The sequence below is a fragment of the Limanda limanda genome, chromosome 13 (assembly GCF_963576545.1).
Source record: "Limanda limanda chromosome 13, fLimLim1.1, whole genome shotgun sequence".
NCBI classification, from domain to species: Eukaryota; Metazoa; Chordata; class Actinopteri; order Pleuronectiformes; family Pleuronectidae; genus Limanda; species Limanda limanda.
The window spans coordinates 13,561,470-13,580,266 of record NC_083648.1 but is presented as its reverse complement, the minus strand read 5'-3'; the positions used below and the strand labels follow the sequence as shown (position 1 = coordinate 13,580,266).

At 40.8% G+C, this 18,797-nt stretch overlaps 1 protein-coding gene across 1 annotated transcript; it reads left to right on the top strand.

Annotated features, from left to right (window-relative positions):
- The first annotated feature begins 952 nt into the window (after positions 1-952).
- kif2c (kinesin family member 2C) lies at positions 953-10,105 on the top strand. The gene is made up of 22 exons (XM_061084733.1): positions 953-983; positions 1,085-1,209; positions 1,294-1,388; positions 1,511-1,612; positions 3,348-3,396; positions 4,447-4,581; positions 5,035-5,157; positions 5,244-5,341; positions 5,462-5,557; positions 6,170-6,224; positions 6,485-6,647; positions 6,905-6,995; positions 7,220-7,283; positions 7,585-7,676; positions 7,778-7,920; positions 8,056-8,269; positions 8,494-8,604; positions 8,745-8,812; positions 9,091-9,169; positions 9,262-9,342; positions 9,448-9,541; positions 9,983-10,105. The coding sequence occupies exons 2-22, from the start codon at positions 1,149-1,151 to the stop codon at positions 10,018-10,020; spliced, it is 2,052 nt and encodes a 683-aa protein (XP_060940716.1). The 5' UTR covers positions 953-983; positions 1,085-1,148; the 3' UTR covers positions 10,021-10,105.
- Positions 10,106-18,797: the final 8,692 nt, after the last annotated feature.

The following is an 18,797-nucleotide window of genomic DNA, read 5'->3' as shown; positions in this document are numbered from 1 at the left end:
CAAACACATGCACAGACATGCACAAGCACACTCATGCAAGGGGGGAAATTTAGCCTCTGCTTTTAACCCATCTGGTGCAGGACACACAGAGCAGTGGGCAGCCATGTACAGCGCCCTGGGAGCAGATGTTTGGGGGAGTAAGGTGCCTCGCTCAGGGGCACCAGACAGGGTAGGGAGAATCCTCTTGCATTTTTGGACAGATCAATCCAGGTTCGTCTTTTTGTTGCTTCTCTGTGGAGTCGAACCAGAGACGAACCAGTGACCTTTTCTGCCCATAGTCCAAGTTTCTGCCACTAGTCTGAGAATTTGTTTTGGTTGAGCATGAAACTTGTTTGCAAGTAAGTGAAAGCATTCCCAGGAAGACACTGGTTCTAGAAAGGGAAAAATTAAGCCATTTCAAATCTTTTGATGCCCTAAATGTCTTGTGGGTGTGAATCATATTTGTATGTTGTGTCAGAGAGTTGTTTTACACAATCCTGCATTACAGATAAGTTTTTTTTTGTAATTGTATCAAACGCTGAAGCATGGTGTTTTGAATAGACTGTATGGATATGTTAAAGTGCAAATGTATTTTAGTACATATGGATATATGATATGAATTCTTATTTCATATCATATATCCATAAGGTTCTTAAATTTACATTTAAAAACAAAAATTAAAATACACAATCCTAATACTGCATTTTAAGCATGAGAATATCAGAAGGATAAAAAAAAGTTAATCAGATAAAATGCTACATAATTGCTCTTCATAAACCTTATTTTATTAAAAGTCTTTTTGTTTTCAAATGACGGTTGACGGCAGATGTAACTCCATAACTTATCCGGGTAGTGGCGGTATAGTAGCAATTTGTATTTCCGGTACAAAGACCATAGAAGAAGGAGGGAGCACACGACAGCATGACGTAGACCAATCATATTCTTAAAAACCAGGAAATAGCGCAGGTTTGAATCTTGGGCGGCGTTTGCGTTTATTCTGGAAGGTAAGTTTAAAAATGTAATGTCGTCAATAACAAACACAGCAGATAGGGACTCGCTTTCAAATGTTCGTTTGTAGAGTATTGACGAGAAGAGGATTTTACAGCGACACATGAGCTGGGTCGAGTGAAGAAGACGTTCACGTTCATTTCTCCGTTCCAGCAGCAAATATGGAGACGAGTCTGTCCAGGTTTATTGTTGGCTTGTCTGTACAAATCAGCCGGAGTGACGGTGAGCGGATTTGATTTGCACTTGCTATCATTTGACTGCTAACTGGTGAGCTTCATGGGGACTCACCGTGTTTTTGTTAAATAGGTCGAGTGCATCTGGCAAAGGTGAAATCCGTCGACCCCGCTAAATCCACGCTGATGGTCGAGTGGTATGAGAGGAATATCTGCCGAGGGAAGGAGGTCAGCAGCGAGTCCATATAAACAATCACCCCTTAAAAGTTCCCCTCTGCAATATCCTCAATGTTTAATGAACCTGACATATCTACGAATGATGCGTTTATTCATGTTTTCTCCTGCTTCAGGTCGAAGTGCACGATTTGTGTGAACTCAACCCGGAGATCTCGGGTTTCCTCAACAGTGACACCAACAAAGCTGCTGATCCTCCAGCTCTGGCTCCAGATAAGGTGAACCTCACTTTCGACTTAACAAGCAACGCTAGCAGCTTGTCACTCACTGTGAACCGTTTCAACCGTGTTATTATTACAAACAATTATATAACTGTAAAAAATCAACTACATTTTAAAAATGAAGGGGGCCCTCACTGGTATAGTTGAGAACGGTTCACATTTGAACCGGTGCAGGTACCTGGGATTGAAAAATATCTGACCAGGGTTTTTCCTGCATCTAGAATTACGAGGTGTCTGCCTCCCTCATATTTTGAGTTTGGCCCGAGACAAACATGATCACTATAAGTGGGGAGTTGATTACTATAAAATAATTGTTTAGCTTCTGTATGATAGTCCCACAACTGGAGGGAGAGGTAACAGCACTCACACACCCAGGCTCCACTGCTCCCCCTCAATCTCTTTTACTCTCACTCACTCAGACTCCGATGTCTTCTCTGATCAGCCACAGTTTAAACGTTGATTTTTTTAAAATGACGCCAAGTATCAACACCGATCATCACATAATGATCCATACTTGAACTATGAAATAGTGGGGATGCGTGACAAAAGTAATAGTACTCAGCGTTTTTGTTCTTAAACACGAATAGAATAAAATATCAATTAATAAAATAGATGATGGATGTATCACCTGTGCCTTTCATGCTATAGAGTCCAGTCTATATTTTCCCTCTCAGTATTGATGAATTTCTTCAGCGTCCTTAATCAACAGTCATCCACATTCACAATCAATATTTGGTTAATCCTCAAGTTTTTGACCTTGTAATTTTGTGTTTTTTGTAAATACACAGCATTTTTTCTTTGGATTATTTCTCATTATGAGTTAAATTTACCCTCTTTGGTTTATACTTGCCCATAACCCAGGCAGCAGTTTTGATCTGCAGTTAAACCCACCACCTTATTGCTGTCTACTCAGGTCTAATCCTCTTTTATATTGTGTAGCTGCGCCAATTCATTGAAGTAATAGCCACGGAACATTGAAGATACATTTTTATCTCGTTACGTTTTCTTCATCCGTGAAAACAAAAAACTACAATTTCAAGGATAAAAGCTTAATTTTCTGTGTCTGTCACGTGATGTCGAACCTTGCCTGCTAATTGCTGATTACGGTCAACGCTATCAATTGCACATCACACTGTGAATATTTTATGTAAATTGAATGATAGTTGCAAAGCAAAGCTCATTTCCTGTTGCCAGTAGGTGGCGCCATCAGTATTATTACATACAGACTAATAGATCTGTTCAAGCAGGGGCTCTGATGTAGTGTGAGCAAATTTGTGTCAATTGGACAATGTTACATCAAAATATTTTCACACTGATCAGTAGGTGGTGCTCTGACCCTGAGTAAATATTGATACATAGAGCTGTTCAGGCTTCAAATCTGATCATGAGACAGAAGTTTGGTGGTGATAGGATAATGCACAGGGCAGTTATGACAACATCGTCTCCTTTGGCGAAGGATGAACCTTCGCCGCACCTCCAATGTTTACACGGTTTGAGGAAATGTCCCAATTCTGAGAGAGAGAAAGAGAGAGAGCCTTTGCAAGACATGAAGATTCCTGTGATCAATGACCACTGACGCTGACACTGCAGGATTGGAGTTGTTTGCTGACGGCTCAGCATCAAAGGATTCATGGTCCGTGTATGTCCGAGATACAGAACATTAAAGCTGTGTAGTGTTTTGCTTTGATTGCTGGTTATATGAAAACTTCATCTGTTTGCGTCTCTTCCACAGAAGTACGAGGGTCGACTGCGCTCGTCCAGGATTCCGGCCCCTCCCTCCTGTAAGTTAAATGATTCGAAACAGTGTTGTCTGAGACTTACCACATTCACTGCTCTGTCACTTAATGGCCTGTTTCCTTCCAAAAGCCTCTTCCCCAGCTGTTGCCAAGCTTGAAGAGTCAGGTCTGCAAGGCATGCATGTACCTCTCTGAAGCAAATCAGTTGTATTTTCTAATCTTTCCTTTGACAAAGGGATTTGGGGAATAAGTGCAAAAACCCACACTTCTGGGAGAGCTGATCTCTGCTCAGACTAGGGCTGGGCAATAACACAATATCAATCATAATTGCTATATAATTTTCATCAACAGCAGTACAATAAAAGTTCAATTTATATTGATGTGATGCTTATACATTTTGCAAACACAGTGAGGAGCAATGACAGAATAATTGATCTAACATTGATTTCAAATCTCACATTTATCGTGATAATTATCAATCTTGACTAATATGAACATTTTATCTTGATACAAGTTTTGGCCTTATAGCCCAGCCCTAGATCAGACATCTGGTTACAAGAAAAATCTTTATTTTATTGGTTAGTGGCACAGGGATACATATTGACAAATTCTGGGCACATGTCACTCTGTCAATCTGAGTTTGTCTATGGTTGGGAAGAAAGATCACACACTGGAATGGCAGGGTTAAATAAAGAGTGCTCTGTATCGTCACTGTTAACAGGGGTACTACATTTGTACGAGTGTGTTTATCAATTTAGGACACAATGGGCTGTGATGATGCATTACTCACCTTTTTGATTGTTTAACTTTGGCTGATGATAACATTATTAAATTCCAGTAAGTAATATATTCATGTACACTTGTGCTTACAATAAAAGCTGACATTACTTAACCATCTAAGCTAATTTGGCCTCCACTTTTCTGTTGCTGTTTTCATCACTCCAAGCTGGCTCCTCCGACAGTGATGGTACAGTTGAACTCTCTGTTGTGCAGGGGTTTGATCCCAGTTCTAGCAAAGCTTAATGATACTTGCTGTCAGACAATGACACCATCTGTATGGCAGCTGATTGACTTTTATTTCTCTTTTACTTTTAGTTGCCAGTCGGTCTCAACTCAGGCAGACGTGTATGTTCCAGGTCCCGGCCCCGGCCGCAGCTACAGCACCAGTCACAACCACTCACGCTTCTCAGGAAATCCTGGAGACGGTCCAACCTGATCTAACAAATTCTGGTTAGTAGTAATTCTCTGAAATGATCTCTGAAAAAGAATTTCACAATTAAATATTTTTCAAGGACAAATATTACCATGAAACATATATTATTGGTCAGGGAAGAACCCTTTAAATTTGGTGCATATCCAGATATTGGATTCAATTGTGTTTTTCAACATTTTCACCATTTTCCTACGGATTAATGGATCTTCATTACAAAGAGCTATCATATTTAGGAGACTGATATCAATGACTTTGTTTATCTGGTGCAGTTTGGTTGGATTTCAGGGGACGGTTGGGCCTCAGCTGATATGCGCTCTACCATTTCAGTTGTTGTCAGTCACATTGTATGAGACTAGATTTTCAGGTTTTGTGCAACGTGTGCAACTTCTTTATGCTTGCTTTATTTGTTTAGTAATTTCGAAATATTTATCCTCTTTATAATCTCAAGTGCATTCTTCTGCCTCATTTAGTGACCTCTAATCAGCAGCGTAGGAAGAAGGAGACTACATCAGTACAATCCACTTCTTTTGCCCGTGAGAGTGTAAAAGAAAACTATGAACTGGAAAGAATGCCTCCTCCACCGGTCGTCAAAGGTCAGTGACAAATTATACACCAACATGATAACATGCGCTACCCTGGATTAAAACAAAATAAAAGTGGTTATCCTCATGCACTCCAGGCAGGAGAAAGTCTGTGGCTCCCCAGGAGTTAAACAAAGGCAACAAAAGATTGTCTTGTGTTATAAAGCCCCCTGAAATGCAGACCAAGAAAGGAAAGGTACGATTTTTTAAATTCATTCTGGTGTTTTGTAAAATTGTACATAACTTGAATAGATATTTTAGTTACTATGAGTAAATTCCCATCTTATATTTAACATTCCTTTGGTTTCTTGTTCAGTTTGGTGAGATTAATCGACCGAATCAAAAGTTCTTTGAGATGATCCAAATCTTCAGAGAGACCCTGGAAATAACCCCCATCTCAACCACTGACCTGGTAAGTTTGGACTCGGGAACTAGGACCATGTTCAAACCTGATATTGACATCAACCCTGAGTGTTCCAATCAGAAGTAGTTTATTGTGTTTATTTCTGTGAGTTACTGGTTAAATGTTCCCTCTGTTTGAACTGAAAAAATAATTTCTCAAGAAGTGTTATTTTTTTTTGGACAGAAAAATGTATTATAACTGTCAGTGCACAGCGTCGTACATTTTATGTTCTTCTGGTATAGATGGTTATTTAAGATAAAACACAGTGTTACTGGAGTCAGATTTCCTCCACACCTTGGTTCTCCTTTCCTAACAGTTTCTCCTTCACATCTTTCCTTGACCTCCATTGACGTATTCCATCGGGGTCAAGGAATAGTGGTTAGGAAAGGAGATTATTTGGACTGAACGCACCCTTGATAGCAATTGGTCACAGGAGACACATTCAGGATGCATTTTAATGCCACGTCTAAAGTATGAACTCCACGCTGTCCATTTGTGATCGATCTCTCAGGACGGTTGTTAATACGAGTTCTGAATTGGGCCTAAGTGGCATGTATGAAGATGTGTATACCAGTGGTTTGTTTGACACCTCTTCATAAAACCCGTCTTGTGTTTCTACAGATTGAAGCTCACAGGATTTGTGTGTGCGTTCGCAAGCGACCCCTGAACAAGCAAGGTAAACTGCATCAGTGTCACTACACAGAAAGTGATTCATTCAGTCGTCCCTACTACACTCATTTGACAGAACCGATGCTTTCTCTTAATCAGACCAGCTGCTTACACCGGCCTTTCAAAATGCAGCGGACCTACTGCTCTATATTGTGCCTGAAAATATCCTCTGTTGATGCAGTGTCATTCAGAGATAAAGGAATCATTAATGAATTAATTATCATGCAATTTTTCTTAATGTTGTCTTTGACATTTTTGTGTGTTCAGAGTTGAGTAAGAAGGAGATCGATGTGGTGTCTGTACCTGGGAAAGGTACGGTCCTGCTCCACGAGCCAAAAACGAAGGTGGATCTCACCAAGTACTTGGACAACCAAGTCTTTCACTTTGACTACTCCTTCGATGAGACCGCCGCCAACGACCTGGTCTACAAGTAATTAGCTAATTTGCCCTTAATTTGGATATGAGTGCAGGTTTACATGAGAGGTAATTTATGTAATTTGCCAGTTTCTTATGAAGAATGTCCCCCTGGAAAACACGATTTTTAAAGCCTCTTGAGCTATTAGTCTACTTTAATGGATCAATAAGCCTGGGACAGAATAATTCATTCATATATGATTATTGTGTCCGTGAACATATGTACCTGTTGACTAGTTTCTGACATTTTGATTTTCTTTTTATTCTCTTGAGGCTCACTGCCAAACCTCTGGTGCAGTCCATTTTCGAAGGTTGCATGGCAACATGTTTTGCCTACGGCCAGACTGGAAGTGGGAAAACCCATGTAAGTTTTGTTTGGAGGTTGAGTTGTCTGGAATCAGTGTTTTTGTCTTGGATGGAAGTAAAAAACATTTTGATGTGGATTTAATGAAAACTTACTGGATGCCAATAACTGTAGGATAAAGTATTTGCTACGTTTCCTTAAAATGCAATCCTCTAAACTATGTAAATTCCTATGCACAATTTTTTTATTTATTCTTTCTGATTTCCTTATTTTTTTGTCTCTAGACAATGGGAGGTGATTTCACAGGGAAGCTGCAGAACAGTGCCAAAGGGGTCTACGCCTTGGCAGGTACAATCCTCTGATTTCCACAGAACTAGAAGTGAACTTGTTTGGTTAGGTACTCTGATGATTATGATTCTGCCCATTGAACAGTCTGTGGTAAGAAAAAAATATTGGTCATCTGGGCTTTTAACATTGGCATCACACAAAAGGATTAAATAATGAGCAATTGTCCATTTTATCCATATTATTTGTATGTCTCCCTAATTCAGATTATGTGTACCATTCTTAATCCATTCTTCAAACTACATAAAATTCAGAATTCTCTTAAAATGCCCCTAAAACTACAATTTGCTCGACTCTCCTTTAGCCCACGATGTTTTCGCCTATCTAAACCACAGGAGGTACAATAACCTGGATGTCTCTGCCTACGTCAGCTTTTTTGAGATTTACAATGGCAAAGTATAAAAAAAACTCTTCTCCTACCTCCCTGAGCACATTTAAACAGAACAAATCAGCTTATACAAGTTAGTATTTAATCATAATATACTTTTTTGACTTAGGTGTATGACCTGCTGAACAAGAAGGCAAAGCTCCGAGTTATGGAAGATGACCGACAGCAGGTTCAGGTTGTGGGCCTCGAGGAGGTCTACGTGAACTCGGCAGAAGAAGTCATCAAGATTATACAGACAGGAAGCGCCTGCAGGTACTAATGTGATAAGAACATTTAATTTGCAGCCTCTGCTTCTATAAAATAATGTAATTATTGCTTAAAACTGTGACCTGGTAGTTAATACCCCACAGCAAACCAAAATGGATAAGTGACGTTCTTTATTTCCAGAACATCAGGCCAGACCTCAGCCAACGCCAACTCATCCCGCTCTCACGCCATCCTCCAGATTGTGCTACGACGCAACGACCGCGCTTCCACTCTACACGGCAAATTTTCACTGGTTGATTTAGCCGGCAACGAGCGTGGTACAGATGTCAGCAGCAACGACCGCAGCACTTTGAATGAGACCGCAGAGATCAACCGCAGCCTGCTGGCTCTCAAGGTAGACTGTCGCATGTACTCATCAGAAGTAACTAATTTCAAAGTGAGAAAAGTCCATTTTTTCCCCCCTCGCCCCTCAGCTGCAGATGAATAAACTGTTGTTCTGACAAATTGTGACCAAGGTATAAATGCTCCAAATCCATGGAAATCCAACTGTCCAAATATTAAATAATGCATGCACAGCATCTAAAAGGATGCCCTTGTGTCCACTTGTGTGTCCTGTAGGAATGCATCCGTTCACTGGGGAAGAACAGCGATCACATTCCTTTCCGGATGAGCACCTTGACCAAGGTCCTCAGGGACTCTTTCATCGGAGAGAAGTCCAGGACCTGCATGGTACGTAAAACACAAAAACTTTGAAACTTACAGTTTGGCATCTGGTGCATAGTTGTCTTATTACATTACAGTAGATGATGCAGATGCACAAACTTTAATTCAACTATGTATTAATGCACGCGTTTGATTTTGTTGCATAGATTGCCATGGTGTCTCCAGGCATGTCTTCATGTGAATACACAATGAACACACTACGCTACGCTGACAGGTACATATTTAATGCAATGACTCTAATGATGTTTGAGTTTGTTCCAAATAGTTTATTTTATATTTTAACGGTCTAAACATGTATGAAAAGGCCCAAAATGAAAATTTTAAGGGGACTACTTGATCACTATATCTGAATTTAAACAGCATTTGTATAGGAACAATTCTATCCCAAGCGTTTTGATCCATTTAAATGGTTGATCACTATATCTGGCTTCCTCTGTATTATGAAAATAATATTATGCCTCTGAAGCTCAAAACATCTCCCCCTCTCTGCAGAGTGAAGGAACTGAATGGAAATGCCAAAGCCCGTCCAGCAGCGAAGGCACAAGAGCCTATGGACAGCTCCTCGGATGAGGTCAGCAAACACAAGCTGTGGAAGACATCACAACTCATATTTATTTTATTACAACTTGCAAAACATTGGCTGTTGTCTTTTGTGTATCATAGGAATCTGTTGTGGAAACCGAGGTCTACGACAGGATGTCCCAGGTGACAGATCTGGAGCAGAAGGTTTATGCGGAGCTCCAGGTAGTCGTCTTAAATCTGCTCATCTTTACAGGATACAAGTTAGAGTTAATTTTAAAGAAACCTGTTTGTGTAACTCCTTGCTTTTCAATTACTTTCTTTTCTCAGAGGGCGAATGAGCTCGTGAAGACGATGAAGCAAAACTCGTACAATATCGAGGAAGGGATTCCCGACCTTGTGGATTATTCGCAGAAATTATTGGGTTTGTTTCTTTTACTTTGGGTTTGATTGGCTGCTATTAACTGAACTAAATACACTGTACTGGTGAATATTACACATCCAGTGTCAGCATAAGGAGCAGACTCCTAGTTGTGTCTAAAACATCCACATCAGGTCATATTTTTTTAATTCAAAATTTGATTTGTGAAAAACCTGAAAGTTTACCTTAAAGTATGTTAAATTCAACAAACCACATTTTTTACCATATGATGGTGTAGATGAAGTGACACATGACATTTATCATGAAGTTCATTAACAAACCTGTGAGCTGCATGCTGGCTCAGGGGTGGGACACAGAATAAACTTTATTCTGGCCAGGTTAAATATCAGAAAAGACAGAACTACTACAAACATGAAGAATGAAAATCTGGGTGGATGTTCGTGCTTTACATGTACTTCATCCAGTCTTATCTGTCATTCACAGAAACAGTCCTGGCTTTGCAGTCGAGGCTGAGTCACTGAGCTGAAGCCGGAAAACCCCACGACATGCCAAGTTTGTTTTTTATCGGTTCTGTGTTGTTGCAGGTCTTTTCGATTTTATTGTAATAAGCACTGTATTAAATAAAATGTGTTCAAACACTAATTCATTAAATATATCTTTTCAAAAGCTACTTTGGAAACTACCGCCATATATTGTTGGATGCTTCAGTTTTTGCTGTGGATGTTTTATTGGATTACCTGCACCGATTCCACCAGCAGGTACTAGCACCCACTATCCGCTGAGAAAATGTGGTATGGGTATAATTACGTAATTTAAGTGAAATTTAGTCCAGACTTTATGCAACTTCACCTATGACACAATAGAAGATCTGGTGTGTGCGCTACAGGAGGAGGTTGGAGGACACAGCTGTCACCTAACTAATCTGTTAACAAATGTAAGTGGGTAAACAAGAATGGTTTAAAGTAGAACTTTTGGAAATTTATTGAGGAGTCAGCAGCCTTGTTATCTCTTGATGACTGACGTTGACAGGTTTGTGGAGGTGTCATTGCGCCCCCCTGTGGCTTAAATCTGCCACTGCGGTCCCCACTGCATCTGACTGACTGGACATGACCTGACTCTGAAAGCCAGAAGAAAAGAAAGACAAAAATGTCAATAATGTTCTACTATTAGTCATACAACAGTAAATTAAAGATGTTCCAAACTGAATGTAAGGACCATTATCAGGACCTGTTAAAAGCTCAAATAAATTGTTTCGTCCACCTCAGCCTGTTGTCTAGTACTACCTCTGGCTAGTATACTCTGCCAAAGAGTGTTTGTGGAGAGTATGATGGTACATGTGAGAGTATAGTAGTGTGTGTGAGAGAGTAAGATGGTACATGTGAGAGTATAGTAGAGTGCGTGTAAGCATATGCCGGTGTGCAGTATGTGAGAGTATAATGCTGTGTGTGAAGTATGAATTATCCCTCATGCGGCCTCATAGTTTTCCTCTAACATAAGATGACTTATTTTATATTGCATTTTAAATAATTTTATATTTCAATATATTTTACATTTGATAATATTGAACTACATTGGATTTAAAAAATCACAAATACAACATTACATATTGTAATTTTTTTTCACCAATATATGATTGCGTGTGATACAATATTGAATTCACATCACACAGCCCTGTAATTATTCCGTATTCACATCCTGTGTCCATGACTTGACACTTCCAGCTCCAGACGCCAGGAGCGCTGTTTCCCCTCCGGTCTCTGGTCTGGAAGAAGTTCTGCTCGACTCTGATCCGTTGTTAAGCCGACTGCACTTCATCCATGTGACCGCAGGAATCCTGTGTATGTCCACAGGCTCCCTTCCCTCCCCCTGCACCCCCCTTCCCTCCCCCTGCACCCCACCCCACTGCCAGCCAGGCACAACAGTTTAGCCCCCCCCCCCCCCCATGACATCAACAGCCAGGGACAGCTGGCCCATAATGCAGTTCAGCCTGTCATTCAGTGTGGGAGGCTTCTCGATCCCCCCCCCTTGCCCAGCTCCTCGGTTCCACACCCTCTCTGTCTCCAAACCCCTATGCTACACACAAGCTGGACTCATGTATACACACATTCCCCACAAGTGAACGCTGACACATGACAAATCAAAGGTCTAATAAACAGCTTGTGCTGAATATTTCCCAACCCCCCAATCCCCACCGCCCGCCAAAGGATGAAAAATAAACAGATCCTCGTCAGCCAGGCCATTTGGTGGGTCTGTCTGCCGGTGACTGGGTGGCCCCGGGCTGCTCGGTGTGAGGCCTGGGATGGAGCCACAACTGTTTCCCGTGAGCAGCCCAACCCCCAGAGCCTCTCCACAACAGGCTTGGTGGGTGGCATCCCCCTCCTGCTTCCTTTCTTCTCCTCCACCCACAGCTCCTGCGCTCTCTCTCCCTCTCTCTCCCTCTCTCTCTCTGCTCCAGGCGATCCGCTCACATCCTCTCTCTCCCAGCCTCGCTGCCGGCAGTGGCCACGAGGAGATTCCGACCCTCCGCTTGTGTCTGCTGCTGCATTAAAGAACTGTTTCGTGTTGACTCGGTGCTGGCTGCGTGTGTCTGTGCATGTGTGTCCGCCGATGGATGACATCAGCTGTCATCACGTTGTTTAAATCACCTAAAAGCTTTAGCCTCGCACAAACTGTGTTGCAGGAGTTATCTTTGCCTGATTGCATGTCCAGAAAACATGGTATGGTTACAAACAACATGTGAAAGCTACAGATTTTCTCCAGTGTAAACTTAAAGGCTTTTAATCACGTTTAAAAAAGAAACAAAATTTATCTCATAGGAGTTACATCGAACACCCCGTTTTAAATTCATAATTAACCGTGAGAACTTTATTGATTTCAAGAAAATGTTGGCAGAATATTCTTATTTAAAAAGAAAAGAAAGTCCGTTTTAAATGTGCCACGGTTGTGTTCCAGTATAATTGAATCTCTTTACAGCATTGTAGTAACACGCAGCTTCATCTTTTGGTTTAATTTCTTGAAGTTCATTCAGTGATTATTTGCAATGATTTGAAATCATTGCACCGTGGGAATCCTCAGTTTATTAGTTCAGCTGCAGAGAAAAACCTCCGGGACGGTTTCTCTCCCTCACACACACTGTGTGCGTCCCAGCGGACAAACAGCTCCGTTACTCACTTGTTTGCCTCCCCCCCCCCTCCATATTATTTTCCATCTGTCCAAAACCATACTCTCTCAATGTAAAGAAAATTGGCAGAGGCCGCGGCTCTGTTCCCCTATACAGACTAAATAAACACACATGGATACAGTACGTGTGCTGAACACACGTACAAACCACCCAGGAAGGTTGAGTCTCAGAGAGAGGAGTGATGGGAGGAACAAAGGAGACGAGAAGGGAGAGAAGAAGATATTTGACAAGCACAATGTTTGATATCCATAGATTTAAAAAAACTGGGTCATATACATTATTAATCTGAACCAATTTGGGCTGAAGCAGCAATTCAAATGTTCACTCAACAGCCACTGCTCACATTGATGCTGGTTTATGTACCAGTAAGATGCACAGGCACAATTGTGGTGAGAATATTCATGAAAAGACAATACTAGGTTTTGTTAAGTTAATTTTGATGACTAATTGAGAATAAAACGTATCATGCGTACTTATCTAATATAAGGAAGGCTCAATAGTCTCTGATATTTGTTGTTTGTCTTGCACTACATTATATGACCAGCAGAGAGCAGTATGGCTACAAACAGAAACAGCCACATGCAGCCAGTTGGGAGTTTGAGATTAGCACTAATAACTTGACACATGAGTCAATATGAGAATCAAACATTTCTCTTCATATTTATTTTCTTCTATAGTGTCAATCAACTGAAGCTGCGGTTCGATTTATTTATTGTTTCATAACTGAATTAGGTGTTGACCCAGCACAGATCCAGCAGGGATTTAAAAAACATCTCAAGCCGAGGAGCCAAACTGAGCAAATGCTGAGCGAGCCTGGAACATTCCCTCATTAATGCATATTAGTATTCTTGGCATGTGGTGATCCACTGCAACATGCCAGTGACCCATTTCGGTTGTGCCACACAGACTAGGCTTACTCTTTAAGCACATCAATTTCAAGCAGCAGAATAGTTCAGCAAGAAGTTTGTCCAACTCTGAAGCGGTGCCACATCAAGCAGCAGCAGCCACCTGAGGCTGCCCAGCTGGCAAGTTGTATCTTTTTCTTCAACTGTAATTCTGTTTATTTATTTGGCCTCGGCAGTAAAGAGTGGTCTGAGGAGTACACACAGCTGCAGTTACACTACGGGAACGGCCTGTTGCTCCACAGGCCGCATACATCTGCAGTACCACATCGATCCACTGATAGGAATCTATCAATAGTGTTTCATACCAATAGATAAACAGTTTATTAAAAAAAAAGAATAATTTCAGCAAACACAGAGAACCAGGGGTTGTAACAAAGTACTTAGTCACTGTAATCACACGCATTTTTTCACTACTTCTAACTACTATTTTTACTCCTGTAGTTAATACATTTTTACAAAGCATTGCTCAGCCATAATTATGTAATAGATTACAGCATTAGGGAATAGATTACACATTACTAAGTAATATTTTAAAGGTCTAGTGTGTAAGATTGAGGTGAAAGGGATCTATTGGCAGAAATACAAAATAATCCCAAGGTTGTTTTCACTTTTATGTTACATCTAAATTGTATGAATTGTTGTTTCCTTTACTCTAAAATGGGCCCTTTATATTTAAATACTTTTCAAATTTGTACCTTTGCTTAAGCTTAATGTAAAGAAATGCAGAGAATGTTGATTTTTGATGCGTATCACAATTCAGCCCAACATTAAAGCGTCCGTCTGCACATCCAATGCGTTAAAAAGTCAATTCAACAAAGGTGAATAGATCCATTCTACATCAAACCTCATCTGCATTTTGGAGAACACTATGTTTATTTAAAGAAAATCCCTGCCATGTAAAACATCACAGTGTAGTGTGGTCATCGTGAGAGAGTGCAGAGGAGACTGACCTAACTCCGTGACACATTTTTAGCCCACAGCTGTGTATGTGCCTGTTTGCCTATTTGTGTTTTTACGTGAATTGAAGTTTCTTATTTGGGGGACTGTAAATATCCATCTGCCCGTGTGTGGTCCTTCACGCTTGTATGTGTCACAGCAGCAAAGAATCTGTGAACGCCACATTGAAAAAGTCCTAACATTTGAATGGGTGGTCACAGAGATAAAGTGACTGTTGGAGATCCCTCTCAGGGCAGCAGTGACTTAACGTTTAGCATTTTCAAAACTTGCTTGAGTAATAGAGTACAGGACTTTGAGTAATAGAGTACAGCAAGGAACAGGAACCTTTAGTCTCTCGTTCCACGTGATATAATCTGATATGTTCAGTAAGTAACTGGACTCTTGCAGGAGACATTTTAGAACTTCACGCCCTTGTAAAATATTAGCTATAGCCTACATGTAAAGATGGACGACATGAAAGCTACCCCAAAGTGAAGCCAAAGTGTCTCAATCGCCACCTGGTGGCTGGCCGAAGTATAGGTCAGAAACCCTCCCTCCTCCATGAACATAGCCAAACTAATCAAATCAAATTTTTTTTAATCATAGATGATTTCTGTAATTTTCCCATCAATGATGTTCAAGTGTTTATTTTTCCAGTTAGTTTGGTTTTATTTAGTAATTCAATTGTTTAAAAACGGGGTGAATTGTCCCAATTGACAGCTGAGACTGAGTCACAATTAGTCGAGCACATGTATCGGCCAGACCTCACGACTGAGTGTCCATCCCCCGATCACGACCGTTTAGATTCTCTTTCCAAATGCGTGTGATGGCAGTTTTCGTATCCTGGATAATTTGGCTTTATTTCTGGCTAGTGGAAGGAAGTGGAGACGCTTCATCTTTATATACCATCTATGGTATCAGCACACGAGTAGCAGCATGCGATCTGCGTCATTGCTTTAAACCCACAGCCACACATGTTCAGAGTGCCCCTCTGTTTCTCCATTTGGTCACTAACTAGTCCACACAGCCACTGTCACTCACAATTTCCTTGTTGGCCCTCTTTAGTTTCCACTTTTATGGTATCATACTACAGAGAGCATAGGAGAAAAACATTAAGAAAGCACAATAAGGTTTTAAACTTAATTTAAACCAAGAGTTTGGTGACAAAGTTAAATACATCTGAAACAAAGTTTAACCCCTAACCCACAGCGATCTGAGCCCATAAATTCTATTCTTGAATTCAATCAGTTTCCCTACGAACCATAAAGGCTGAGATGCAGCAGGCCCTCGTATGGCCTCTTTAAGGGAACACCAAGCGAAACCACAAACCATTAATGGCGCAGAAATGTGTCAGTGTGCTTTTGAAATTAATCCTTTAAACCCACCAGTGTTTCTTTCTTTCTTTTTTCCCTCTTTTACAGGACTCACCAGAGAAGTCAAATGTTTGCTTGCATAGTGCAGGGTACAACATGTGGACCCAGAGAGCTCAAAGAAAAACTACACCTACACACTCAGTTTTACAGCCCCTACCCCAAAACCACAGCAGTTGGAAGCACTGCAAAATAAATCTCTCTTAAGTTACTTTGTCTGTAATTATGGATTATTAAATATAATTAATTATATTACATCTTTTTATATAAGGTAGTGAGATAATTTGCTAAATGTTTCCATGCCATATAATTTTGTTTCAGGAAAGTATGAATGCAGATTAAAGGAAGACTACTTGTAGGATCCTGCAAAACACAGAATCAAAGATACCTCCATCATCGAAACAAGAGATTAGAAGTATTTATTTTTACCTCACAGTGACATAGTCATTTAAGTGTAATACATAGTACATATATTGATATGTAGCATATTTGTATTGCTTTTGTGAAATGCAGATAGCCCCCTTTGTGACACACACACTGCAAACACCGCACACAGTACACACGCTCTCGCACAAGGGCCCACGCGGGTTGCATGTTAGCATCGCTATTTCAGCTAGCATCCTTACTTCCAGTAGCTAGTTTAGGCTAAAAACACGGTGTAGATGACGCGTTTCGAGTTGAATTTGAATGTCGGGCTTATGGACACTTGGATGACACCACAGGAGCAGTGTGAAGGCATTTTATGTAATTTTTTTTACATTTGAAGAAGGAGTCACCAGTTACTTCAATTGGATTGGATTTGGCTGCAATGCTTTTCATCCCAGAAAGTCCAAAAGTGTTCTATGGACTCAAACACGTCACCCACCCTCCATCGGTATAGTGGTGAGTAGATAGTGAGTGAATTTAACTTTTTGGGCGAACTATCACTCTCACTGTCGCAACACTGTATGCTACCTACTTTGTAGTGCTTGTTTTATTGTTAGCGCTCCTCAAATGTGCTAATGCCATTGTTTGCGTTTTCCATCGACCCCGAGACAAAGAATATTAAAAAAACCACACTCATGGATGGTGTCAATTAGAGTTTATCCTCTGGTCTGCCTAACGTGCTGTGCAGTGAGGCTTTGGCTTATTGCTCCCCAGCCTTCCCCAGTTCTCCTCCTCCTCCACCGCATGAAATGGCCGTCTGTGCCAGCCTAGCGCTGAACCTTCATTAGCTTTTACTACCCCACTTGGATGTGTTTAGCTTTGCTCTCTGTCTCTCACTCTCTATGTGTGCGTGTGCGTGTGTGCGTGTGTGCGTGTGTGTGTGTAAGTGTGTGTGTGTGTGTGTGTGTGTAAGTGTCTATGTCAGCGCAGGCTTAATTGCCACCCCCCGCCCTCCCTCTGGAGCACCCCTCAATGCCATGCCACCATATCATTACACTGTGGCTGCAATTTAAAAACTTCAGTCACACGTATACACACACACACACACACACACACACACACACACACACACACACACACACACACACACACACACACACACACACAAAGAGGAGACAGTGGGGTACTGTGGAGCTCATTTACTCACTGATCAATTGGATTTTTTCACAAAAATCGAAACACACGTGTGGAGAGAATGATGTGGACAAAAAGAGAGCGAGGGAGAGAAAGGAAGTGAAAAACACAACAAAAAGAAAAATGCAATACGACAGAGCGGCGCAGCACAATGCATCACTGCTGATCCACAGCTACGTCTGGTGTTCAAACTGTTATTGTTTGAACTAAACAAACCACTTATAAACACAAGGCCTCTGCCTTACGAGGCTCATATTTAGGCCCTTCTGTAAACAGAGAAGCACAGAATGAATCAATTAAAAGGGCATTACGCTGGTTCCTGTTTATTAAAAACATGTTTACACTACACGGGCCCTCCCGCCTGTCTGCATGATTGCCTGGAACTTCGTATTCCTCCTCCTCCTCCTGCCACCTCTCCAAAAGCCCGGTCACGGCCAAGGTATATCAAACACACACAAGCACACACACACACTCACACACACACACACACACATGGCATAGATTACAGAGACATTTGTTTAGTCCAAGAGTGTTTTCGGAAATATTGATCTCGTTCTTCCTCTGTTTCTCTGACATGATTAAACGGAATCAGTCGGAGCAACAATCTGCTTCAGCAGCGGGCAATCACAGTGCAGCAACACATATAAATATACGGAGCAGGACAGGGAGTGAAAGGAGATGTGTGTGTTTGAGAGAACAGAAAAAAGTGAAAAGGAAGTTTGTAGATCAGTTAAAAGAAGATTTGATGGAGTGATTCTGTGCCTTGTTAGTTAGGATACATTAAGTGATGTCAAAGTTATGAGCTGGCAAGAAAGGTCAATTTAAGAATAATATGCTCGCAGTCATGAGCCAAGATTTTAACATTTATTGTATTATTTTGTTGAAAATGTCCACATTCAAATCAGCCCATGAATAAATCTATTTACACGATTTAAAACACTATATTGCATCAAAAAGAGGTTTCAAAGTGGTCTTGTGAATCATTGTCTTAAAGCTAGGGTTTATAATCCTTGAAATGCTAGCAGGAACTTACATTTCCACTTGTATTTTAACACAAAGCACATTTTGGTTTAAATATGCTATATAAAAAACTTGCACTTCCTTTTTTGAATTTTATTTTGAGGTATTAAATCATCTTCTTCAAATCTTTAAATCATCTAAGCGCTGTGAAACTAGGAAATCTGCTCACATGAAAGTTAATTAAAATACCATAATGGTTTGAGTCTAAAACCAACCTCTGGATTATTGTGGGTTTAATTTCAAAATCTAACAAGCACTCCCCAGCAGATATCTCAGTTCATGAGTCCTGCTGCTTCTCAAAAGTAACACACACGGTATTCGTTACT

What these genes read in the sequence shown, in the direction of transcription:
- kif2c (XM_061084733.1), top strand. Translation starts at nt 1,149, where the DNA reads ATGGAGACGAGTCTGTCCAGGTTTATTGTTGGCTTGTCTGTACAAATC. An exon ending in GATTCCGGCCCCTCCCTCCT is followed by an intron (nt 3,397 to 4,446) that starts GTAAGTTAAATG and finishes TTTTACTTTTAG; the next exon opens with TTGCCAGTCGGTCTCAACTC. An exon ending in CCATCTCAACCACTGACCTG is followed by an intron (nt 5,558 to 6,169) that starts GTAAGTTTGGAC and finishes GTGTTTCTACAG; the next exon opens with ATTGAAGCTCACAGGATTTG.